Source organism: Rutilus rutilus (genome assembly GCF_951802725.1).
Source record: "Rutilus rutilus genome assembly, chromosome: 24".
NCBI classification, from domain to species: Eukaryota; Metazoa; Chordata; class Actinopteri; order Cypriniformes; family Leuciscidae; genus Rutilus; species Rutilus rutilus.
The window spans coordinates 25,480,278-25,507,641 of record NC_140228.1 but is presented as its reverse complement, the minus strand read 5'-3'; the positions used below and the strand labels follow the sequence as shown (position 1 = coordinate 25,507,641).

The following is a 27,364-nucleotide window of genomic DNA, read 5'->3' as shown; positions in this document are numbered from 1 at the left end:
GTAGTTGCAAAGTTACTTATAGTTTGTAGAATGTCTAAAGTGGACTATCAAAAGTGTAATCAATGTTACATCATGAACTTGAACATTAACGACTTTAAAAGTTTGAGATGCTTAGCAAAGATGTACAGCTGGTGTATTGTTAAAATACCACACTAAATCCTGGGTTAATTATTATTATTTTTTTTTTTACTAGTTAAAGACACGTTAAACCTTGGGTAAACAAAATATGAAATTACATTTTGAAAGTACCGCTTTAGACTCTACATTATGAAGCCTTTGACAAGTCTAAACTGCATTGCTTGGCAACTATTAATACTGGGTAAAATATGAACAATCTGAAACATGAAGCAAGACAGCCCAATATTAAGTGTTAGGGATTAATAAACTTTGTTAACAATTCATGTGTGAAAGGCCCATAAATGGAATCAGATTTACTAGACAGTAAAAATACTGGTCCACATACCAGAGACAGAAAAGGTTCCAATATCCATTTCTCTATGTGGGGACTAGCTGTGAATAGACTCTAATCTGCCATAAAATGCTTACTACTTACTTTGCCTCAATACTTACCATAATTATTTACTTAGTAATACCTGTAATTTAAAGTAAATTACATCCAGAAAAATATATAGTCTAGATAAAAGGCAAAATAACTGGCTAAATGTATAGTAGGTTTTCATCAACTATAGCAAATGTGTCATAAGTATAAATGCATATCCTTTTCAACCCACCTCAGAAAGAGAAATCTTGCAGTATCATTTCCAGTTCAATGGGAAACATCAAGACTGTGTGAAGGCAAAACAGTCGGGAATTTGTTCAACAATTCTGTAGACCTTCCTTTAAAACCAAGGCTCTTGCAGAAATCGTGGCGTTTTGCTCAATTTATGCAAATCAACCATAATAAATTGCATGTTATTTAACTTCATCATTCAAGGGAAATTACAGCATGTCAATTTATAATGAAAGTGTGGCGAGTTTTTTTTTTTTTTTTTTTTTTTTTTTTTTTGCTGTGCAGGTCTGGGTGTGTTCTACAGAATTGTGAGTGATTATTATGATCACAAAGCAGAAAAAGATTAGTGTCTGAAGTTAACTTCACGCTTACCTGCCACACGCAGTGCTGTTTTATCAAGGGGTCATTTATATAAATCACCTCAAATCGAATCAAGTCCTTATTGTAGAACTCTCTGAACTCTGAAGCAGCTATTTATACACACCCATATCTGGAATTACACATATTTCTAGGTCTCCCAAACAGCTCAAGAGTTCAGAAAAGTTTAGAATAACATTCAGGGCCGCACGTTCGTGAATAGCTAGCATTGTGTATAAGCTAAACATTTAGGAAAGTAGCTAGCAAATCAGAGTTCTGGGTTCCTCTGAAATATATTTTACAGTATTATTTCCTTTACAGGTGTAGTTGAGACCATTTTGCCACATTAAAGCTGTGTCACATATTCCAGAGATGAATTTTAAGTCATGATAGAAAAAAGGGAAATGATTTGTGTGCACAGGTGTTCCCCAGACGAGAGGAAACCATGGTGCCTCCCTCACAGTTTACTTCCTCTGATGACATTTATAGTTACTAACGTTACCAGGCATATTAATAGTGTCTGAAATAGAAGACCAAAATGCCTAAGAAATGCCCTTCACTCCCTTCCAGCAGTTCAGTGAAAATAGACACAGCATATTAAATTAACTGGATGTGGATTAGCAAACATAATTTGTGCAACTGCTTGATAATGTCTTAAATGTGAAAATCATTGGTCCTTGGGACGCTTGGTGAACATAACAATTTACTTATTTTCCCTCTTTAGTTATGACCTCATCTTTGCTGGTGGACCTGAGGAGATTCTCAGAAAGTTCCAGCAGACCAATCATAAGCTGGCGTTCGCTGCTGAGGGAATCATCTGGCCAGATTCTCGACTGGCAGAGAAGTATCCTTCTGTCCGGAGTGGGAAACGCTTTCTTAACTCTGGAGGTGTGTAAACATGGGAATGGCAAATATCTATAGGATTTGAAAATAGGAAAGTTGCTTCATAGTTACTCATAATGGTTTATCAGATGAGCCCAAAGCCATTGTATTATTGAGATTCCTCAATAATTCCGGTTCAATTGGATTTCTACAGCTCTTATATTCTATCAAAACAGTATGAGGGCATTTACATGTGCTATTTTATACTGATTATGCTAAATAACCAAATAAAGGTCATGCAAAGTAATGTAAATGCCTTAATCAATATTATTTTTTTAAGGGAAAGGCATGTTACCCTAATTTCTGCATGTAAGCACCTTTACTGCCAATCTGGTAACTTATTCATTGTGTACACATCTTGTATGTTTATGTCAAAACCTGACCGATGTTCTTGTTGTGTTATAGATATTCACTTTCACTAATCAGCATTTTGTAAACACTTTTTGCATTTTGCAAATGTAAGGACTAAAACAAACCATTCAAGTATATGAACAAACGTTTTTAGCTTTCATGCATCATCCAACATGTCAAACACACTGTTACCATAAGGGGCACTATAAAGACCAGTGTGAAATTTTGTTTCAGCAACAGATAAAGAGAACTTTGCTGAGAAAGTTAGTTAAACGGTTGACATGTACTGTTTATAACAGGCTACCTGAATCTGGTTTAAGAGCACATGCATGTTAAGATTGTGCACAATTGATTTGTACAACTGTTTAGTCTGTAAACGTGCTATTGGTTCTTCACAGCTTGTAATACCTAATGGTTTACATTCTTCAACATCCCTTGTTATTTATACACATGTTTTGCTTGTGTGTTTGGGAGGTCAGTCTTCAAGAATTCAACTCAGGCAGCATATCACTGGTCCACAGGTCATGGCCAGCTGCCATTCAGCCGTATCATCACAGTGCAGTTTGCCCCGGACGCTTCTGTGTGGGTTTGTTTGGTCTGGTAGGATTTAGAACAATGCAAGGAGGGTGATTATAGAGAGCGAAGTACAAACAGTGGAACTTTTTTATCTGTATAATATGATAGAGAAAGTGTTTTCTGTGTAAACTGCCAAGCGGCAACTCACCCTGTGGAATTTCCTGAGGGCCACCAGGCATAGTGGACTATTCATACAGGGGTCTTCATGAATGGTGCATTCATTTGAGTGTGTGTACGTGTGCATCCATCCATCTTTCTCAGATTGTCCATTGAAGAACAGTAACGTCAGCCCCTCTGTACTCAAAAAACCCTGTGGTCATTGCTCGTCTAAACTTTGTAGTCCTGATTCTTTCTATTTTCATCTGGTCAATTACTGCTTTGACTGCAGTGGTCACTTCGTCTTGTGTAGTGTCCTGTCAGGGCGTTGAGCCTGTGTCATTAACAGGACAAGTTTGTTTGTGTTGGACTTCCTGTTTGATTGCCTGTACATCCAAAATTGAAGGTTGGTTTTATCCCTTCGGCTGCTCCGTAGATTGCGGTGACTACTGTTTTGTTTCAGTTGGACCAGAAATGTCATGTTGATCAGTGCGTTTGTGGAAATAAGAAAGACTGCATTGCACAGCTTGTCTCTTTCTGATCATCCCTTATGTTGGCCAAATTCAAGCTTCTTGAAGGTAGAGTTGATTTGATCTGTGGGAAAAAAAACATTCTGGATTCTAGATTAAAACCACATGTCATGATGCATTACATCTGGCTTCAGCTATTGCTTTCGAACCTGGGCATTATGTCAAGGGTTTTACTTTTTATTGCACTGTAATAAAACAAGATTCATGTCACCACATCTGAGGTGACCGCCTTCAGACTAAGAATATCTGCTAATTTAGTGAATGAACTGACATGTAAATCATATTTGCTTGAAAACTTGCCTTGTTTATCTTCTTCTGGATTCTAGCGGATTGGTGATTCATTGAAAGATCTCAAGTCTCGATGTCCAGTAAAATCATTTGAGGTGTGATTTTGCCTTCTAAACAAATTTGTACAGATTCCTGCTAAAGCCACTGGAAACATAAATTTGATGTGTTTTAAATGGTTTTCAGATCAGCCTATTAATGTAGGCAATAGAAAAAGGTTATTAGGAATTAAAAATGTCTAGGGCGGTTACTTAAAATAGGTCCTAATTCCTGCGGAATGATGGTATCTAAAACTGCACAGAGGCCAATGTGAGAACCAAGCCCTACAATTTTCAACTGTGGTTAGAGCTTTAAGAAAATGATGAGAAATCCGTACGCAGGTTACTATAGAAACACAGAGAGCCAGCACATATGCTGATCAGAGTCCTCCGTCCTGAGTAGATGTAGAAAGTCTGTGCCTTCTGAGGTTAGACGTGGCCACACAACACTTGTTGCTTGTTGGTCAGATACTTCTGCCAGACTTCCCACTGTTTTGAGGGTTTGAGGAACCGCACCAGAATTGGGAGTGAGATTTAAGATTCTCAGAAAAGGCATAATTGAAATTGGAATTTTTGTATCCAGACATCCCATAATGTCAACGCTTTACATATATCTTTTACATTGTATACTTTCTTTTACAACACATACAGTCCATAAAACAACCAATGTGTTGTCTTTCACAGGCTTTATTGGCTATGCTCCATACATACAGAAGATTATGAACCAGTGGGACCTTCATGATAACGATGATGATCAGCTATTCTACACGAAGATCTACGTGGATCCACTTCAGAGGGTCAGTGAAGAAACAAGCCTTAAGGCACTCTGCGAGAACACAAATGTGCTTGTAACTTGACCACATGCACTTATAAAGTGCTTACAACCATATCATACCATTCAAAAGAAAACAAACTGGTTAAAAATACTAAACTATAAACAGTTTACACAAGGACAAAGGTCACACTGTCACTTTTACACAAACTCAAGTGTGTTCTCTTCTTTATTTTAGGAAAGGCTTAATATGACCTTGGACCACAAGTGCGAGATTTTCCAGAATTTGAATGGAGCAGTGGGTGAGTCAATCCCAAGATGCTATGTAAAACTTGCTATTAAACACAATTCCTTTTTTTCATATATTGCATCATACTGGTGAATAAAGGGTTGCCAACGTTTGATTTAGATTTTGCATCAAAACAATTTTGGTCTCAGTATTAGTTCATGGTAATCAAGTAATTAAGGCAAGCATCACTAAGGGTGCTTTCACACTGGGTACGCTTGCTGTGGTCCGGATCCGGCGCCCCCCCCCCCCCCCCCCCCCCGCAGCGTTGGTCTGGTTTCAAACTCAACTTGATTCTATCGAACCCTGGTGCACTTGCGTTCATTTTACTGTATGTCATCACAAACGTGCAGGCTGCATGAAAGAAAACAGAATGCAGTCAATATATTGTTTTTTATTAATTTGGTGCCATTATGCGCATAGAGTAAACAACACTTGGGTTTACTGTATGTGTGTCGCATGAAGGTGGCTTTCTGCTGCTTGCAAATGGAATCTTTAGAGGAGATAACAGATAGCCATTAATTTGCCTCCCTGATTGCATTCGCTCTGCTCGATTACACTGCAGGCTCACTCTCGCTCGTATCCAAGGTAAACCATCAACACTATCATCCATTACATGTGTTTTATTGAACTAAATACATCGTTATCGGCTAAAATGCATGCGCAGGTAACTTTTCTTCCTGAAAAAGTGTGCACCCAAAATCCGTGTTGCTCGAGCCACAGTTGCAACCGAACTCAGACCGGGTACTTTCAAGTTCGGTATCCCAGTGCGCACTCGGGTCCACATGACAGCTTTCATATTAGCAAGTTTTCATGCGAACCGTGCCCCGTTTCAAACTAAATTATGTTTTATTAACAAAGTTCGGGAGCAACACGTTCAATTTATCTATCCAATCATCACATCATTCCAATCATCACGTCATTCCAACCAGCTGTCAACAATCAGTAATCAACACCCAATCAGCAAATGAGTGGAGGGCTATATACACAGTCGACTCACCTATGTTCCTCGACAATTTTCAGCATCCCTCCACCACCCCGTCTCCTCACACTCACCTGGTTACTTTCTAAACTAGAAATACGGGGGGAGTACTCTGGGTTCGGGCCAAATTCCGAGCTTGGAGCCCTCCCCCGGACAGCACACCAAATACGCATAAACCTTTACTCTGATCTGATTATTTGTAAGTGTGAACTTGTAAAACTGCCAGTGTGAAAGCACCCACACCTTTTGGTCTACAGACACCTCAAATTATGTGGCCTACTTGAGAAGAGGTGTACAATATCCAGTCTCAGTGCCCAGACTTACAATTGTTGCCTGCTGGGCAATAAAACACTGAAATCCATGGACTTACTGAATGTAAAAATGTAAAGATCCATTTTTTTTTATTTAGATGAAGTTCTCCTGAAGTTTGGAACGGAGCGAGTGCGAGTGAGAAATACTGTCTACAACAGTCTGCCAGCGGTTATCCATGGAAATGTGAACACCAAGGTAAACGTCAATGAATAATGCAAACAGTGCAGAAAGTAGACCTGGATCAAAATACCTGCAGTTTTCTGTTGTCTTAGTGTTATGTCTTCATGCACATATTCGAACAGATATTGAACACTTGAACGTAGGTTTAATGAGGTTTTCAATTGGCACTAGAAGTGTCATTCTAACAAAGCAAATTAACTTCCAAAACATCAATTAATTGTCATTGATTATGTAGGTAAACCAAGTGTTTGCCAGTGGCAGAACTTACATATTCACTTGTCTAAATTTGTCTGACCATTCAAGTTGCACCTTCTGCAGTTGCTTTCATTCATTTCATCTTCCTCGAAACTAATAATATTGTCTAGTATAACACTACATGACTTATTTTCAGAATGATGCCCCTGACTGTAATTGTACAGGTAGTGACTCAATACTAGACAATCCTTTGGCCGGAATATCACAGATTGCCCAACTCTCTCAGGCTAGCAGTAGAGTTTGGCATTTTAGCAGGATGCCTTGGTGATAATGTAATCTCAAGCCCGTAGAGCTTTTCCATCTGCGTCTCAGTGACAGGTTAAATAAACACAGCACTGTGTGGAGCCATATTCTAATATCCAACCATCTGTGCTGTTTCTAATGAATAATCATCCATCCAGAGCTCACCCTTATGCTCTTTGATTCATTCAAGCTGCCCTGTGTCCGTCCCTGATGATCTCTCTGATCTCCAGTGTCTTAAACATGCCCTGGGGAATACAGATGTTCTCGTAAATACTAAAACAAGGTCCAATAAAAGTAACAAGGCTTAATGATACACAGTAGTAGCTTACAACCAGAACATGAATTCAGCGGCTTGGTTTATAGCCTTTTTTCATTTGGAATTAGGGAGCAATATCTATTTGCTGTCAGTAATGTTTAAACAAGTGACATTTTGACCTAGAGGTCATGACCTGTGTCTCCAAGGGGTTGTCTGTCTTAGCAGTCAACAATAAATGTTAAATTAACTAAAACTATCTAACATGGGACGAGTAAGAAAGACTGCATCTGGATACCATCTGTAATGTGGTTGAGGCTGGACTGAATTGAAGATCCCCTCCTTACAATTACGTTCTAACTTCCTGTAATCGAAAACAGCATGACAAGAGTGTGCAGTTGTCCTGCCAAAATCTGTATCCAGCAGTCAGTGAACAAATTAACAAGGAATATGGGCGTGTGTTCCAGCGAACAAAAACTCAAATCTTTGGCACAGTTTTAAATTAAGGTGGAATATCACTTAGCAAATATCCAATTGTATATAAAGGCAAGTCGTTTTACATAGAAACATGTTATCATTGTCTCTTGACAGATTCCCCTACTTCTAATGTTCATGCCAGTAGTCTTCTGTTTCTGTGTTACAAATATACAGCAGTGATAAATGTTTGTCAGTGTAAATAATATTTGATTTGGGGTCCCATGGGCTTCACAGAGGGGTGGGTCCCTGGAAAATGCACGCCTTTATCTCACCAATCAAAAATAAATATTTAAGGTTTACTCTTTCAGCAAAATTTGAGGCAACCTGTTTATGGTAACAAGTTAATTTCATTATCCTAAACTAAGATAAAGAGGCGTTTCCCCACAAGCACACAAGAACAAGAACATTATTCCTTTCAACACAGTTAATCTGCTTGATCAGTCACACTGTTTAAATACAAAATGACCACCAGATGGAAGTTTTCCCTCCCTGCGATGATGTCTTGTAAATTCCCAGCTGAGATACAAAACTTGTTCTTTAATGTGTGTTGTGTGATACATCTAAAGCAACAGTCCAGCAATAATTATAGTTCTAGTTACAGTAGTTCATGACAATTTGACAGCAGGATTCATTTTTGGGTTTTTGTCCTAACCAAAGTTGGATTTAACTACTACAGGCTGGGCTGGAATATGGGTGGACATTTCCTATTCTGGAGCTTAAATCATCTGGACCATGTAGAATAAATATTTTAAAATATTTTTTAGATATTTTTAGATATTTTGAAATGTATTTTAAAATGAATAACTAAACTAAAATGACTTTTTTTCCCCCCACAGATATACTTGAATTACTTAGCCAACTACATCCCCAATGTGTGGAACTATGAGCGAGGCTGTACCATCTGTGACCAAGACATGGTGGATTTGTCTCAGCTTAAAGTGAGTCATCCAATGAAAGCCACAGTGGCTGTTTTTGTTCCTTTTCCTCTCAGCACCAGAAAGTTATGTCCTAAAACTGCCATTTAAAACAATGAAACATTTCCAACACTATTAATACATGTTTGTATATATTAAGTGACTAGGTTTCAGTTTTCACTTTGAGATAAGGTAAAAAAGTGAGGCATGGAAATTCGGTTTTGTTTCCAACAATAACATGCATCCTAAGCACCCTATGTCCCTTTAAACACTTCTAAAAAGATTATAAATGCCCATGAGGAGCCACTTCAGGAAGAGGAAGTTGTACACTGCTGTGGTGCAGGAAATGGCTTTTGGTTTTAGAACGGTTTCACTTACTGGGGTGTTGCTGCCAACCAGACGTCTCTTTAGCGGGCAGCTCAATGTGGGGTTTTATCCACAGGGCAACTTACAGCGGTTGTCCTGATAATGTGCCGTAGGGTTCAGTTAAGGTTGGCGAAAAGGACTTTGAGTTCTATACATTAAGCTTGAGTTACTGATTCAGAAATAACTAATTTCTGCTTTAGTACTTGCCTGTGCAAAATTCACCACAATGTTGGAGCTGAACTTTTTTGTTTATCAGCATTTCCTAACACACTGCTAATGTTTTTAGAACATTATCAAAGTCACAATGAAACGGAATCAGCAACAGATATTTCTTTCTGCATTGTGATGTACATTTGAGTAGTATCACTTTACAATAAGGTTCCATTTGTTAACATAACCAACTACATCAGTTTACATGAACTTCCAATGAAAATGGCATGTATTAATCTTATTTATACATTATTAAAATCTAAAGTTGTATCTGTTAATATTATTTTAATGGACCTGAGCTAACATCAACTTACAATTAACAGTTGTAAACAACATGAAAAAAAAAAAAAAAAACAGTTGTGGGGCACCATTGACTTCCATATTATGGAAAAATAAATACTATGGAAGTCGCTCTGAGGAGGTCAGTGAATTAAAGCATGGTACCGTGATATGTTGCCACCTGTGCATTCGGGAAATGCTGCTGCATGCTGAGGCGCACAGTGCGCAGAAGTCGCCATCTTTCTGCAGAGTCAATAGCTACAGACCTCCAAACTTTGTGTGTCCTTCAGATTCGCTCAAGAACAGTGCATGTAGAGCTCCATGGCCGAGCAGCTGCATCCAAGCCTTACATCACCAAGTGCAATGCAAAGCGTCGGATGCAGTGGTGTAAAACACACCGTCACTTGATTCCAGAGCAATGGAGATGTGTTCTCTGGAGTGACGAATCACTCTTCTCTGTCTGGCAATCCGATGGACGAATCTGGGTTTGGTGGTTGCCAGGAGAACGGTACTTGCCTGACTGCATTGCGCCAAGTGTAAAGTTTGGTGGAGGGGGGATTATGGTGTAGGGTTGTTTTTTTTCTCTCTCAAAGCTTCAGCATACCAAGACATTTTGGACAATTTCATGCTCCCAACCTTGTGGGAACAGTTTGGGGATGTCCCTGTCCTGTACCAACATGACTGCGCACCAGTGCACAAAGCAAGGTTCATAAATACATGGATGATTGAGTTTGGTGTGGAGGAACTTGATTGGCCTGCACAGAGTCCAGACCTCAACCCGACAGAACACCATTGGGATGAATTAGAACGGAGACTGCGAGGCCTCCAACATCAGTGCCTGATCTCACAAATGCGCTTCTAGAAGAATGGTCAAAAAATCCCATAAACACACTCCTAAACCTTGTGGAAAGCCTTCCCAGAAGAGTTGAAGCTGTTATAACTGACGTAGCAGACGTACCAAAACTTTTGGCAATATAGTGTATGTCTATCAGATACATTTGATTTATTGCTAAAAAGCACTGGAAAGGCTGATGAGATGAGGCCCAGCCCAAAGTCTGTTGTTTGTCGTGGAAGTGGCCAGGTCGTACCACTCTCATTTGCTCAGTGGTTTTGGGCTGGTTGTTGAATAAGGGACGAGAGTTCAAATTCTCACATTGCTTATGCAGAGGTTGAAAGGGTCTTTTAAAGGAAACTGTCCTGGTCTAGACTCCGCAGAATCCCCTGTGTCTCCTGTTTATTCCCTGCTCTGCTGTCGGTAAGAATTTAAAGACCTTTGGCTCGATTCTAGGACACTCCCTTCAGGAACCCAGAGCCAAGGTCGGAACTGGGAAATTACATGGTGCCACTCAGCTCCCGTTTCATCTAGTGAGCTGTGTAGACTGGTCAAGAACCACAAAAGTAGTGGTGACCGATCTATGTAACCTTAAGCTCAATGTCATGGGAAAGAAGCTTCTACTGTCTCGAAGACCTCCAGCAGCGCTTCTTACTTATGTGAGAAATAGGGCTGGATGGTATGATGGTACTGTATATTATTTTGCTATACCATAATAAGTGTGTAGGACAGGACAGCTTTTCATTATTTACATGTGAGAGAGGAACATAAAGAAATGTGAAAATAGAGCGAAAACAAGCCAGGATAAGGGGAAATCTTATTTAGGGTTTATAGAATTCAACTGATACAGTCAAAGGGGTGGTATAGGCTATTAGCTATTTTACTACTAGATTGTAGTTTATCCTTTCAGGATTACTAGTTGTTTTACTCTTTTGAGTTTTTGGGTTTTTCATTTAAAGGAAACGTATGTAAGATTGTGGCCAAAACTGGTACTGCAATCACTTTCAAATTCGACACGTTTTATCCGACACGTTTGTAGCTGCAGCTGTGGTAACTAGAGCAGAGCTGGCAACCTGGATGCCGAAACACTACTGACTTCGTGATTGGTAGATAGGTGGAGGGTGGGGCATCAGGCCAAAACACAAAATGACAACATAAACATCAGTTGAGGGCTGCAACTTCACTTTTTAAATGACAATATCCTGGCCGGACTACTGTTGTCAGTGATATAAGTATTTGAAATGAACATGATTTCTTAATGTCTAGTGACATATCAGGGCCATTTTATGATTAATTGAAATACATTTCTTACATACGGTTCCTTTAAGTGTTACATAATGTGATACTGTTTTTGCACTGATAGTAGACTGTTTTTTTTTTATTTTATTTTTATGAATAACCTTTTGGATCTACGAAATAAAGAGACAAAATAATCAAATTAGATTAAGTATCTTTTGTTTTTCAAATATTTAATTAACTGGTTTATTAAAAAAATAAGCATTACCACATGGTTATTAAGTATGCCTCTGTGTGTTAGCCCTATGATGGATTGGCTATCCATCCTTCGGCCCAAGGAGAATGGTTGGAGGAACATGGTTATTAAGTATGCCTCTGTGTGTTAGCCCTATGATGGATTGGCTATCCATCCTTCGGCCCAAGGAGAATGGTTGGAGGAACATGGTTATTAAAAAATAAACAATATTTAGTTGAATTTTCCAGCAAAATATTTATGTTGCAATACATAATCACTGTGCAATAAAATGACTCCTGCTGTGATATTTTTTGGTTATACCTCCCACCCTTAGTGAAAACATTGTGAATAACTCAACTGCATGAACAAGTATTAATGTTTGACCAGACTTTTTTCTTTATCTAAACAGGACTTTCCACAAGTGACTGTTGGTGTATACATCGAGCAGCCAACTCCATTCCTGCCAGAGTTCCTCGGACGGATCCTAAATCTAGATTACCCCAAAGATAAACTGAATCTCTTTGTTCATAACAGTGTGAGTGTCTGGCTGACAAAGCAATGAAAGGCATTTGACCTTTTGGATTTTAGAGTCTGTCTTTGACCGTTCTTGTTCCATGTCTTGTTCTTCAGGAGGTTTACCATGAGAAGCACATACAGAAGTTTTGGGAAGAGAACAAGGATGTATTCCGCAGTTTTAAGGTTGTTGGCCCAGAGGAGAGTTTAACTCAAGGAGAAGCAAGGAACATGGGAATGTAAGCGTCCCTTTAATTTAAGAGTGACTCTTGAAAATATGCAAATAACTAAGTAAATTACAATGCAAATCTGAGCAATTTAAGCTCTAACTCCTGATCAAAGATAAATACAAACCTTTGCCACATGTCAGCACACTTTCAGCTCCTTACAAATAAAAAACACAGGAACAACTTCCGACTCGTCACAAAGCAGTAAATCTGCCCCTCCTTTAGCAATGTACCAACAAAACACAGAAGACACTCATGTGAACCCTTCTATTTGCTCTCAGTTTAGCACAGCTGTCTCCAAGATTCCTAGCTCAGCTCCAGAACCCTTTCAATCTGCTTGTACATGATCGCTTTCATATAGTGACCCCAAAAGCAATTAACACACTTAATAAAAGTATAAATGGCATGATATTTTCTCAATCGACTTACCTGAGCCTTTTTCACAATTACTTATAACCAGCTGGTTCCAATGTAATTATTGCTTCTTGTTTAAGTGTCACTACTACTAATGTTCATATTCAGGAAACCCCGAAACTCAGATATTAAATTTCAGTTTGAGATTTGCACAGACAATCCCAATAACTAACATCCATTTTACTGAATTTATGAAGTCATATACCCTCAAATATGTTTTAGGACTACTCAGTGGGATGTGTAAATACATATGTTGATTATCTTAGCTGGTCCTGATGCTATTTTCTCTGCATGTCTGTGTTTGGCATTAGTGGCTGCTGTCATGGTGATATCACTCACGTTGTTTGTCTTAATTAGTAGGTTCGAAAAATGCTGGTTTGCGTAAGACATCAGAGCAGACATAAAAAATGTTTTCGTTTCAGACACCTATTATTGTGCTTCAGAGCTGAACATAGAGTAATATATAAATAAATACTCAAATGAACATTGCTAAAAGACACTTGGATTGTCCTTTGCTTAATGTAATTATCAACTTTGTCTCAGATATTAATATTCTAAAATACCTTGTACTGTGGGACAAAAGGGCTCATACAGTTTGATTTTGGATGAATATGTTGAGAAATGTTCGTGTTTATATTCAGATCTCTGACTTGGACTTTCTCGCAGACTTGATATTTGATATTTCTCGCAAATATGAGCCGTGTTTCATAATTCTGAGAGAAAAAAACTAAACTAAAAGACAGAAGACTTCAGCAAAATTTTCCATCTGCTATCAATTCAATCGTTCTTACTGAAATATCAAGTAAACATGTGACAGCACTAATGGATGTTGTGAAGCGAACCCGTGTGATCACAAATAAACCAGAGCAGATGCGAATGTGCCTTGTTATTGTATATGAAATATCAAAAACTGATTGATTTTGCAAGTTGATTTTGCACAACTGACAGAAATGATGAAATTTGTCACTATAACCATTTTTTAATCACAAATAGTGGTCAAATATTGAAACTACAGTCCTAAACCTTTCTAATGATACACAGTTTCAAGATTAACTCTTTCCCCACCTTTGACGGAATTTTCCGTAATTTATGTGACAACGCTTCCCCGCCATTGACGGCTCTCCATGTTTCCACTGATATTCGGTAGACGCGCTTTTTTCAAGATGTTGCTTTTTTATGAAACCCCTACCCACATTCAAGTGTTGATAAAAAAAGAATGAAGAAAGCTAGAATTAAATAATTGTCTTTTGTTTAAAAGCAGATGCTCTGTTCTTTCTTTTGAAATATTGCATGTTCAGATATTCATACAAAAAAATATTCTGAAAATTCTGGAATTTTGGTAAACAATGATCAAAAGCGCTGCCGGTGGCTGACAACTTTTAAAAAAAAATGCTGTTAAATAAGAATGGTGATCTTTAAAGAGGTTGAGAGAATCAACATTGCACAGAATGTTTCCAATATTAATAAGGACACCCTCATTGCTTTATTACAGGGATTTGTGCCGAAAGGATCTTTCTTGTGATTATTACTTCAGCATTGATGCAGATGTGATGCTCACCAACCGACAGACCCTGAAACTCCTCATCGAGCAAAACAGGTAGCTTCACTTTGATGCGCTAAGCATTTCAATACTCTGGAATCTTCCACAGTAACCGTTTTGTCTGAGGGAAAGGACTTGAATCCCTCAAGTGCTAAAACCACAGGAACATTACAGCCGACTGAATGCAAATCCCTTACGGTTTAAAAATAAGCATGGGTGGCTTCCTGTTTTCCCATGGCGCATAGGAACAGTCTGCTCTATATCGCATGAACTCTTAAAATGGCACTTGACTCTAACTAAAAAACAAGCCTGAACTCAGTCACATTTAACGTGACAACCTAAGCGCTCTTTCGCATGACTATAGAGGAAGCCCTTTTTGGATATTTTGAGAGGTCTTGGGAACTCTCGCAGCTGGCTTCTGGCTTGTGGAGTGAAATCGTAACTGGTGCCCGTAGAAATGTGGAATTTTACTTGCTTGCTTTCACATCGTTGACCAACATTATAATTTCCACTAATGTGTTTTGAATGACATGTTTACCTCAGTAAAGTGAAATTCTGTATGCTTGTAGAGTTTAAGGTCACACTAGATGTGAAGGCTTGACTGTGTTCCTTCAGGGTCACTCTCATGATTATAGAAACGATACCATATACAACTGCTCGTGTTTCTGAATAAAAGGATTGCACTCTTCACAACCTCACACAAGAAAATGTTCTCACTTGAATCATCTTAACCACTTACTTGTGCTATGTTAAAGCAATATGCTATAGTGTAATCTTGCAAAAATTCAGTACATCAAATCTACACCTGTTTTGCGGTCATCTTTCAGCATTAGATTTTCTTGTAGGCCTTCTTATAAGACCTACAGTATATTGTACATTTATGAGCTGATGCTGAATTTTGTGTCATTTATCTTTCTCCACCTCAGAAAAATAATTGGCCCTCTTGTCACTCGTCATGGAAAACTGTGGTCCAACTTTTGGGGAGCCCTGAGCCTAGATGGTTATTATGCAAGATCCGAAGACTACATTGACATCGTGCAAGGAAAGCGTGTGTGAGTGATTTGAGAGAATGTGATTCAGAAATTATTTAGATCTAAAATGTCAGTGTTTATAATCTTATCAGACAATTAAGAAAATGCATAATTATCCTTCTCCGAATCAAAAAGAGGACTCTATTAAAACTCAGATTGCTTTTTAGCATGTACATTTCTCACCAGATCACTTCTTTAACAAAGTCAATCTAGTTTAATCCATCTATTAAAAATATGACTATTTAATACCAAACATGCTTTCTATTCTCATTGGCCAATAAATAATTTACATATGCACACACACACACGCATTTCAGTATCTTTGTGGGGACTCCATAGACATAATGATTTTTATACTGTAAACCTAACCGTCACAGAAATCATACAGAGATGGTTTTAATGAAAATGTAAAAATGCAGAAAGTTTTCTAAGCTGTTTTTGCTCATTGGGACCAAAACATTTCCCCACAAAAACAAGGATTTCGAGTCTCCAGAAAGATCACAATACCTGAAATCCTTGTCTTTGTGGGGACATTTTGTCCCCATAACGTAGGGTTTCCCAGAACCACACACACACATGCATGCATGCGCACACACACACACACACACACACACACAAGCATATAACCCATCAAAAGTTAATAATTGCAATTTTTTTACATTTTTTAACAGTCTCTTATTTGATAAAAATACAGTACATATTTTAATATTATGACACATTATTACATTTAAATAACTGTTTTTTTTTAAATACATTTTAAAATGTAATTTATTTCTTGTGATGCAAAGCTGAATTTTCAGCATCACTACTCCAGTCTTCAGTGTCACATGCCTCTTCAAAAACCACTGTAATATGCTGATTTTGTGCTCAAGAAACATTTGTTATTGTTGTCAATGTTGAAAACAGTTGTGCTGCTTAATATTTTTGTGGAATATATAAATCAAATCTTTTGTCTTTTCTTGTGTAAATAGTGGTTTGTGGAACATCCCCTTCATGGCCCACATCTACCTCATTAAGGGCCAGACTCTGAGGAATGAATTCAAAGAGAGGAATGTCTTTGTGTTGGAGAGACTGGACCCTGACATGGCCATGTGTAGGAATGCCAGAGACTTGGTATGACCGCTGGAACACAAAGCTGTACAATTATAATAATTTTAATCTAGATCAGCAACAATTATATAATTTATGTAATGATAGTCTGGGGTTTCAAGTATTTAGGTATGCAATGTCAATTTAATATAATTTGTATCTGTGCAATTAATATAAAAAATTCATGCTAACTAAAAAGTTTTATACATTTAATATTGTATATGATATATAAAGGCCGGTTTCACAGACAGGGCTTAGACTAAGCTAGGATTAGGCCTTAGATCAATTAGGACGTTTAAATAGCTTTTATAAACGTGTATTAGAAAAAAAGCATTACTGTTGTGCATCTTGTGACAAAACAATGGCACTGACATATTTTAAGAAATATCAGTATAAGTTGCGCTCATTTAAAACGCTCAAACATGCATTTTAGTCTCGGACTAGCTTAAACCTGGTCTGTGAAACTGGGGGTTAATGTTTAAGTTAAGCTCTATCAACAGCATAAATGACATGCTGTTTATTAATAAGAAATAAAACACACTTTTAAACTAAAGTAATGCACTTACAATGGAAAACTTTTTAAAATACATACCATTTCGAAAGTAGTCACAACATTTTTTTTTTTTTTTAACTAACTTTTCTGTGCAAAGTTATGGCCAATATTTCAAGTTTTATCTTGAACATTTAGAGTCCGTTATCACGGAAACATGATACACACATACATTATGTGTACATTACACTGTTTACTTACATTCAAACTCCACCCACATGAATTATGTTAGTAACATATAACTAGTTAATCCAGTGCTAAATCCAGTTATCCAATGAATCCATCTAGAATACATTTCCCCATAAACTTCCATTGTACTTTCATTACTGCTAATAAGATCTTTGTTTTTTTTTACAAACTAAGGGATCAGTTCATTGCCTTTGGTAACTGACAGCATGTTACAGATTCTGTCGATAGAATTTAAGTTGGACTAAGGGGGAATGTAGGAAGGTGGATAATAAAGCTTAACCTCTTAAACAGCCATTGTTCTGTATTAGTTTGCATATGACATTTTAGCCTGATTTCTCATTGCTTTTAAACATCTGCTGCACTTCTGTGACCAAGATGTAACTGGCAAGTATTCAAAGTATATCAATGTGCTGTTGTGAAGGCATGACCTCTCTGTCCGTTTATGGCAGCCTCTGTGATGCATTCAAAGTGTTCATCATCCTTTTCCTCTCTCCCTTTTTCACAAGTTACATGACATTGAACCAATGCAATGGGAATGTCTGGCTGTGTGTTTTTGCCTCTCCTTAAACATCCTACACCACTAATAACTAACTCTGCTGTTTTTCTAACTAAAATACTTCCTGTCTACTGCTTAGGGCACCTTAAGGCAGTGCACAGCTCTTTTCTAAACAGAAAACCAGCTAACTAAAACACAGGCACCTCAACTGTCCTAAAAGGACATTCTTCCCTAATATGCAAATTTCTTAATCTCTCTCTGTTACTCAAACGGTTTATGTCTCATTATATAATTTACATGGTGCTTTTCCTTCGTTTTAGACAGTACACAGAGAAAGAGAATCTCCTTCTCCGGAAAGATTCCATATGCTCAGACCCCCAAAGGTTCCTTTTGTTTTGATTATTCTATTTTATATAATTTAAGATTCAAATGTTATAAAGCAAGGCGTCACTTTTCCAAATGTTTAGAAAATTATATTCCAGCCATACTAAAATACTAAATGAAGTAATAAATGCATATTTTTGGAAGTAAAAGGCCCACTAACATTTAATATTTGCTTGCTTGAGGTACATAATATGTAATCTCAAGATCACAAGCATTGTTATCAGATTACAGAACATGTAATCAAAAGGAAAGTGTAAACCAGATTTGAGATAAATTACTGTGCATGTGGAAAAACCATAAACCCCCATTTTTAATGCTCAGTGTGGTTGTTTAATGTTTTTTTGTTTTTTTTTTTCATACATGTATGTGCATGTCCTAGTAGGCATTCAAACATTTGATTTAAACATAACGCCATTTTAGAATACATCTTGCACTGACAAGGGTGTTCAGCTAACCAGCAGAACCCTTTGGGAAATTGACGCCATTGTTTTGATAAGCTACCTCTGCTTTTTAATGGGGTTAACCTGGACAAAGCACCAGATTTTATATATATATACATATACACAGAACCATAAAATTAAACACCCCTTCTGAGTTAAGTGGTGGAAAAGCCAATGAAGGATCTAATAGATATCCTGCATTATAGTTTTCCCTGCAGTGACCTCTATATCCAAGAGCAACCCTCTCCCAAGCACACCAATACCAATAACATGAAACTTACCCTCATAAGCTTCAAGACTTATCTCAGCCTAGGTACTTATGTAGTACTTATTACTTTTGTATTTTTGCATTGGATTCAACAATTATTGTAATATTTTTGAGATGGGTGCAAAATGATTTGGAAAAACCTAGACTGAGAGTAAGCCTGGATCTCCCCACATTTAGATGCAAGAAACCTTGTCCCTGCTTGTAGTATAGTAAACAGGAATGTTGATTCCTGGAGTTGCACTTTTCCCTGTATTCCCGTTCCATTCCCTCTCAAAGCCGTTCCCAACGTCTGTCCTCCATTTTTATTGATCACACATTATTTATAACAGATGATGATGCTTTTTTGTGATTTCTTTTATCATTGACTTTAAATTATGAGGGTTTTGTTTATTGCTCATTTTGCATGTAAAATATGTAAAAACTTTCTTTGAATTGTGAATGTTTGACTTTTTCCATTATAAATATAATTTGTAGTATCTAACTACATTTCCTTTGTCCGCTACAGGGAGTTTTCATGTATGTTACAAATCGTCATGAGTTTGGAAGGCTTATTTCGACTGCCAACTATAACACATCCCATTATAACAATGACCTTTGGCAAATATTTGAAAACCCTCTGGTGAGTGACTACACAATTTATGATTGAATGTTTTCTGTATACAAATTGTCTGTTACAAACCCGAAGTTCTCATTTAGTGGTTCATTTGTCATCAGTAATGAAGTAGAGTGATGACAGGGTAAACATAAGTCTGTGTTGACCTCCATCTCGGTTTTAGTCTGTCTGCCGAATGAATGCTGAGAAGCTTATCAATGTTCGCAGTGCAGGTCAGTGAATGGCCCAAGTACTAATTCTCTTTCTTTTACACAGGACTGGAGAGAGAAATACATCCATCCCAACTACAGTCGAATTTTTACTGACAACCTCTTGGAGCAGGTATTTATTAATTTAGTAGATGCTGTTTGGGTAGAGTGGGAAAGATCATTCCACCATGGACGTACATTGAAACTTAATATTCCGGAAAGAGACTTCATTCACTCTCTTATCGACCAGATTATCGGACAGATTTGCAAAAGTGGATGTAATAAGGAGGCCACAAATGCAGAACCAGTGGTTGTTCTATAGGAGAGCATCGGTACCTTGAACTTTGAGGGCAGCAACTGGCAATCAGTGAAGCAAAGCAAGTAGTGTTTAGCACAGACTCTTTTGAAGACCAAATGAACCACATCTGCAGTTTAAGTGTCCATGCAAGAAGGCAGCTAGCTGAGCATTGCAATATTCCAGTCTAGAGGTGCACGTTGTTTAGATAAGAACTAGATAAGACCTGATCTTCTTGATGAAGTACAGTGTGTAACAGACGTAGGCGAGTAAGAGCTGTGTAAGTAAACCTCACTCCCTTAATCTCAAGAGGCGCTCTAACGGATTACACTAGATACTGCGGTCTTTAGCCTCCTTGTTAGAGTGCGCCCGCCTGCCATGCGGACGAACTGGAGAGGCACAAGTGTAAATCTGCATGTCTGGACCAAGCGGCAACATTCTGATCTGAAAAATGAAGCCTACCCGGAAGTGCGAAAAACTGCAATACATCGAAAATCCGCTAGAGGGAGGTCCCAAAAGGGAGCAAATGTCCATAGCCCCCATGTTAAAATGTCCGTTTTCACAGCATAAATTCATGTTTTTACAAGTTGGTCCCATGGACTTTTATTGTATTTTTCGATAGCTTCTGAGTGCCTGACAACTGTGAGGGGGGTGAATTTTTTTCTAACTTGTTAGTTTAGATCGTATTTAGATATAAAATATATGACAATAAGGGCGTGGTTAACTTTGAGTGACAGCTTGATTGACAGCTGACAAGGCAGCGCCACGGAGAATGACAACAAGAAGCGCCATTTTTTAATACAGTTGACATATAATACTACTGTTTACGTATCGTGAAATGTAGTTTTAAGAGTTTTTCAGGCGAGAATGTAGTTGTTTAAAGCTCAAATCTGTGGTTTATTTAAAGATTTATGGAAATTTTATCCAGTTGATCCAGCGATGACCGGGCGCTCGGCGTTCATGTACCCCACCTGGAGCAGTCTTTCATCGGCTTGACGTTATGAGGTTTGCCGCCAATGCCGCGGACTCTGGCGTCTCTTTAGTGGTTAAACATGAGATATTGTGTATATTTATATCGTCTTGTGTATATCTAATGGGCGATTTTTGGTCTCGTGAATCTAAATTTTTTTCCGTTTTGGCTGAAGGGAAGTTTCATAACTTTATAAGCTATTATAACTTTACCGATGTACTATAGAGCGCTGACTTTGTATGTTTGACTGAATTGTTTGCTTTATTTGTATAGCTTCTTATACCTTTTACGTATACTTTTTATAATGGCTAATATTGATAAAACTGAAATTGAACAAAAAGAGACTGGGTTGAGTTTTGTCATTTTAAATTATAATACAACGAAGATGATCTGTAATGTTGTTTACTGCAAAATCTGTTGTTTAGTACAAATGCACATATTGCCTGGACCATAAAATGTGTAATATATTTAAAATGAAAAGAGGCAGGTTTGTGTTTTATATTTTGTTTTTTCATAAATAGGAAAACGTTATGTGCAGTTGAATATAATCAATATGCATTGCCTGAACTACATTTGTGTGGCTATAATGTTTAAGATTTCTTTAAATGAAAACGAAAAGAGTTCGTATGGTGTTTTATGACATATTTCGTTGCCTAAAATATACACAGAGATAACCGAAGTAGCAGAGCGAGCTGTGACGCGCGCTGCGTTAGAAGGTGGGCGGGGTTAGGATTTCCCAAGATTTTCCAAGATGGCGCCGCCCATACCCCCCATAAACGGCTTCAAACCCGTTCTTCAGAAAGTCTATGGGTGACGTCACAGACGCTTTGTCCATATTTTTTACAGTCTATGGTCTGGACAGCCTTTGCAGTGGTGCGTGAAGCTAAACTGGTCATCAAACACTCCCTCCAAATTCTTTTCTGACCTGGATGTTGTTTTCTATAATGGGCCAAGCTGAACTATGATGCTGAAGACAAGAGGCTTTGTCTTTGTTAGGCTGAGCCGAGATTTGGGCTGCCAAAGGCAAGAATGAGAATTAGAACTGTTAGGAAATAGAAGTGTTAGGAAAATCCATGGTATTAATGATAAGTCTAAACAACGTTGTGTATATTGAGAAGAAGATAAGGCAAAGCACTGAACCCAGAGTCCACTGTGGTTACTTGATGGCAATTTCTTCAAATACAGAGGAGATAGGATTCAAACCAGCAGTTTCCATGATGTTTATGAAAAGTTTATGGCAGGATCTGGCGATTTACAGTGTCAAAAAAATCCAAGCTAGTTTGAGTCCCAGCCTTTCTGTGTGGAGATTGCATATTCTTCCCATGTTGGTTTGGGTTTCCTCTGGATTGTGGGGGAAACCGGAGCACCTAAAGACATGGGCTCCAACATTCCCGCAACCCTATATAGCATGGCTGGGCAAGTCAGGCCCTCGAGGTCCACTGACCTGCAGAGTTTATTTCCAGCCTGGATCAAACTGACCTGCCTGTAGCATTAGATATCCTGAAAACCTTGATTAGCTTTTCCAGGTGTTTGATTAGAGTTGGAGCTAAACCCTGCAGGAAAGCTGATTTCAAGGGCCAGAGTTTCCCGCCCTTGCTATACTGTATAGGAAATGCAGTTTGGAGAAAGAATGGATTTGGAGGCCTTAAAGCAGAAAAATCACCCTCTACACTTTTGTAGCAATTCATTTTTCTAATTGTAATGTTAGTCAAGCTTTGTGCACTGAAAATAATTGTAATTTAGATTTCATCATTTTCCACCTCTTTGATCCCTAAACTGGCTGTTTTTGCGACTGTACCTTTCAGACTTCTATCTGTAAGTTGCTTCTGTTATGATTGTCAGATAGATATGTAAATGTGAGCAGCCAGCCATATATTAATATGCTCATTGTTGATCTCATAATGATTATTCTGTTTTCATAAAGATTATTGGAGAATCAATAATACAAAACTGGTGTGCACATCCCAAACACCCAGATTGGGCTCAGGTGCAGAACATCAAAGTAACATAAACAAAAAAAGAAAAGTGAAATCCGCACACTGCAAGCTACTCCAGATAGATTTATTAAAAGCACAACGTTTCGACCATCAGGTCTTCATCAGGTACTTCATCATTGTACCTGATGAAGACCTGATGGTCGAAACGTTGTGCTTTCAATAAATCTATCTGCAGTGTGCGGACTTCATATTTCTTTTTTTGCTCATAAAGATTATTCTCATGATTTAATTTGAAATATGAATCCTTTTCACCTGTTTATCTTTCTGCAGCCATGCCCAGATGTTTTCTGGTTCCCCGTGTTCTCGGAGAAAGCCTGCGATGAGCTGGTGGAGGAGATGGAAAAGTACGGATCATGGTCTGGTGGAAATCACCAGGTCAGATAAACCCGCCGGCCTTAAAACAGTCTGCACACTTTGTACAGGGATCACCCTTGAATGAAAATTACTTAAAAATGTGTAAATACAAAAGAAAATTATTAGCAGAAGAAAATGTGTGAATATCTACTCATGCACATATTTAATCCTTATTTTGGAGATTTTCCCCAGTGTAAATTAACTTTAAAATAGACTTTACACAGCAGTGCAATTGTGCGTTTTTTATCGTTGACTGTTTGCCCAGTCATTGTGTTTTCTCTTTGCAGGACAAGCGTATCACTGGAGGCTATGAGAGTGTCCCGACAGATGACATTCATATGAGACAGATCGATTTCGATAAAGAATGGCTGCACTTTATCAGAGAATTCATCTCCCCCGTCACTCTCAAGGTTTTCTCTGGCTATTACACCAAGGTGAGCCAGTCTCTCTGGGTCTGGACTGAGTCATAATCAGCTCTTAAATCAGTCTCTTCTACTCTACTTCATCTTTTTGTAAGGTATTATGTCTTCCTATGTTTATTAGGTTGAAACCAGTGTCAAAAATCAACTTTTCAATTAAGGGGCCTTTTTTTTTTTTTACTTTGTAAAGGTAATTTGTATGATTACCTTATTAAATGTATATGTGTCGTCTTTTATTTAATCAATTACTTCAACCAGAATACTATAGACAGTTTCCCCAAATCAGCAAAAGTCATCGAAGCTGTATCTGACATGGCATGTTTATTTACACAGACAGTATGCAGTTGCTCAAAGGTGCCATACATGTATTTACATGACAACTGCATGATGTTGCATAATATTAATAGCCTACTTAAAGTATATAAAAAAGACTATTAAAAAAACATCTGTGAAGCTTATAGAAAAATCATGGCTATTTTACACCCCCAAGTCAAAATAGTTTAAGATTTAAGGCAATTAAAAACATTAAGAGCAAAAGATCATGTGTTGTGACTTTTTTATTACAGTTAATCACTGTCATTACAGTAATGCATGTTTTACTTATAAAGGTCTTTCTGTATTATTATCTGAAATTACTAATTTAAACCAAACACAGGTGGCATGCTCAAAACAAAACACTCGCCAAAGACTTAAAGCCAGCTGTATCCTTACACCTGTAAGCATGTGAAAATTTGTTTTATTTGTTGAATTATTGCACATTTGCATTTCAGTGTTTGCATTTTCAGTGCGTTCAGTATTTTTAAATTCCACACTAGATGTTCCACCATTTTAATTGGAAACTATTGGTTTTGAACTCATAACTGGTTCTTGTAAAAAAAAAAAAAATCTTTGCGGGGTGAAATATGACCCAGACATTTACTTGACAGGCTTCTTGAAATTCATCCGTTAAGTCTAGATGATTTGACTCATGACTTCACACTCTAATGAAACCATTGAGCTGCTGCTTGTTAGTTATAAATAGGGCATTTTCTATAATTTGAGCAATTTAAAGATTTATTTTTTTTGTCAGCCACATGGATCTTTTTTGTACATTACACATCTGCATGATTTCCGAAGGCTTACAACAGCAGCCAGCTAAAACACAGCTTGCTAGATGAGCTTTGTTAGGTCTTTGGTTGACGTGATTCATGGAATGAGTCAAGTCATCTTTTTCTCTCTGTAATTTTCAGCTTTCCCTCTCTCGCTGTTCTTTCGGGAAGGCTCTGTGCTCTATTGAGTGGGCGAGCGTTATTAGGTCTCTGGTTGATTTGACTCATGGAATGTGAACTCCGGTTGCACCATGAGTCTGAGTTCTTTGTAGGTCATCCATTAAAGGGACAGATTGACAACATTGTCGTCTGTACGAGAAAAACGCAAAGGAAAAAAAAACGTTTTAGTACATCGTTGTCAAGCAAATCTGAATTGGGTTTTGATTGTGTCTCCTATCTTTTTATGTCTTTCAGGGCTATGCAATTATGAACTTTGTGGTGAAGTACACTCCAGAAAGACAAGCCTATCTGAGGCCACATCACGATTCCTCAACTTTCACCATTAATGTTGCTCTCAACAACAAGGGCTTAGATTTCCAGGCAAGCTTGCCTTACTTTTCCTAAAATAGATTTGAAATACTTCAATCACATGTAGTTAAACTTATGACACTTTTCCTTCTATTTCAGGGCGGAGGTTGCCGATTTCACAGATATAACTGTTCCATAGAGTCTCCTAGAAAAGGCTGGAGCTTCATGCATCCAGGTAGACTCACCCACCTTCACGAAGGACTACCTACGACCAACGGCACACGCTACATAGCAGTGTCCTTCATAGATCCTTAGACTTCCTGGTAGTTCTAGCAGTTCTACACTAGAAATGTACTGGCCTTGGTATGTTTGTGTAGTGTCCGCTGTTTGTTTTTACTGATTTATTCTTGGTTTATGTGTTGTGTGACTGTTTGTTTTTCCTGTCTTTTGAAACATTTACTACTGTCGAAAGAGAAAACGCTGTTCATCTGAAGTTTAATAAAGTGGGTGCACACAAACACACACATACTCACTCCGGCAGACTTCATACATATAAACTCGGTCAGTACTCAAAATTACATGAGATATTTGATAATCATTTTTCTACTATAACTTTGACAAACAAATCAGGTGAGCTCAGTAACTTTTCATTTAAACAGCTTTGGTCCGGGATGTTTAGCATTGGCGCTCGTTCATAATAGCTGTCTTCAAGTCCTCCTGGAAAGTTCCCATTTACTAGTTTGGAAATTGTCATTTCAATATGATGTGCATTTAAGTCATTCTTATTAGAATACAATTGCATAAACATTGCACAAGCCTGTCACCCTTTTAAACTTTTATTTGCTAGCAAACTTTAGTGCTATTCTACATCATCAGCACATTACATTGAATGTCAAAATTTTTTATTTTACCATCAATATTGGGAGTTACAACTTTATGATAAATATTAAAGCTTCCACCATTATTCTCAAACTGACATGCCCCCAACTCAAAAAAAAAAAAAAAAGTGTGCAAATGAACAATACTCATAAATGCAATTATTCAAACATGATTTCAAGGCAGCAATTATTACACTGTCAGCTTCCTACCATCAGTAAAATAAAATAAAAAGGTAAAATTGTTAATTTCAGTTTTCAATTCAAATTAAAACACATTATTTTTTTTTTGTGATAATTGGTACAAAGGAAGGTGAGCTCCAAATACTGTAAAATAATCTAGATTACTGTAAAATAATATAGATTGTAGAGCTGTTACAGGCAATGAAATAACATGACTTCAATAGTTCTTCCATGTAACAGTTGTAGCACCATGTTTTTAAAGACATGAAGGTAATGTTACATTACATGACAAGGTTACATGACTATGAAACTATGAATATGCTGTCAACAAAATACATATAATTTTGTATGTTTGCACAACAAGAAACGACAGGATTTAAAATGAATTCTGGTTAAGTGTTTTTTTTATTTTTATTTTTTTTAAAGTTTTGCTGAAGGTGTTTTTTTTTTTTTTTTTTTTACTGTAAAAACAAGGTAAAATATGCCTTATTTTCTGAACTGAGAATATCTCAGAGATGTCAAATGTTTTACTTTCTTGTTCCTTTTAAATGTCTCAGCCAGGTCAAACTCTTAACTTATTTTGAAATTGTTGAAATAATAAAAATGTTTTTTTAAAGAGAAAAAGCTTTTTATATTTGACAATAAATGCTTTGTGTTGAAATTTGTTAATAAAAAAAGATTGTTGCACTAAAAATATGATCAAGACAAGATCAAGATGTGGAACATTCCGAGAATTTAGACACTGACCTTGTAAAATAAAATGCAGCTTTAAAAAAGTATGATTTCTTTTTACACCATTAATTTAAGAAAATATGTTATGACGTCATCTTTATTTATATAGTGCGTTTTACAATACATATTAGCAGATTAGCAAAGCAGCTTTACAGTGATAACAGGAAAATAATGCAACAAAGTTTGTTTCTAGAAGAAAATAGCGTCATAGTCCAGCTTAAGTAAGTTCAGTGATGGTTCAAAGCTTGACATCTTGAAACATGCACATTCCACATGTCATACTAATGTAATACAGTCAGTATGTGTATGTGAACACTTGCATGTCATACATCATATGCCACTTGGCTTGTCAAACCATGCATGT

The 27,364-nt window shown here is 37.4% G+C and overlaps 1 protein-coding gene across 2 annotated transcripts in view; it reads left to right on the top strand.

The window, feature by feature from the left end:
• plod2 (procollagen-lysine, 2-oxoglutarate 5-dioxygenase 2) overlaps nucleotides 1-27,038 on the top strand; it is a 47,219-nt gene extending 20,181 nt beyond the window's left edge. The window contains exons 4-20 of one of the 2 annotated variants that reach the window (XM_084398972.1): nucleotides 1,812-1,975; nucleotides 4,530-4,642; nucleotides 4,856-4,919; nucleotides 6,295-6,392; nucleotides 8,442-8,543; nucleotides 12,087-12,212; nucleotides 12,308-12,429; nucleotides 14,324-14,428; nucleotides 15,298-15,423; nucleotides 16,374-16,515; nucleotides 18,047-18,109; nucleotides 19,324-19,437; nucleotides 19,687-19,752; nucleotides 23,152-23,256; nucleotides 23,523-23,669; nucleotides 25,157-25,282; nucleotides 25,370-27,038. In XM_084398972.1, the coding sequence (XP_084255098.1) occupies nucleotides 1,812-1,975; nucleotides 4,530-4,642; nucleotides 4,856-4,919; nucleotides 6,295-6,392; nucleotides 8,442-8,543; nucleotides 12,087-12,212; nucleotides 12,308-12,429; nucleotides 14,324-14,428; nucleotides 15,298-15,423; nucleotides 16,374-16,515; nucleotides 18,047-18,109; nucleotides 19,324-19,437; nucleotides 19,687-19,752; nucleotides 23,152-23,256; nucleotides 23,523-23,669; nucleotides 25,157-25,282; nucleotides 25,370-25,525 (1,939 nt within the window). In that variant the 3' untranslated portion in view covers nucleotides 25,526-27,038. The remainder of the gene's footprint in view (nucleotides 1-1,811; nucleotides 1,976-4,529; nucleotides 4,643-4,855; nucleotides 4,920-6,294; nucleotides 6,393-8,441; nucleotides 8,544-12,086; nucleotides 12,213-12,307; nucleotides 12,430-14,323; nucleotides 14,429-15,297; nucleotides 15,424-16,373; nucleotides 16,516-18,046; nucleotides 18,110-19,323; nucleotides 19,438-19,686; nucleotides 19,753-23,151; nucleotides 23,257-23,522; nucleotides 23,670-25,156; nucleotides 25,283-25,369) is intronic. The other variant, XM_084398973.1, reaches the window with a different exon arrangement.
• Nucleotides 27,039-27,364: the final 326 nt, after the last annotated feature.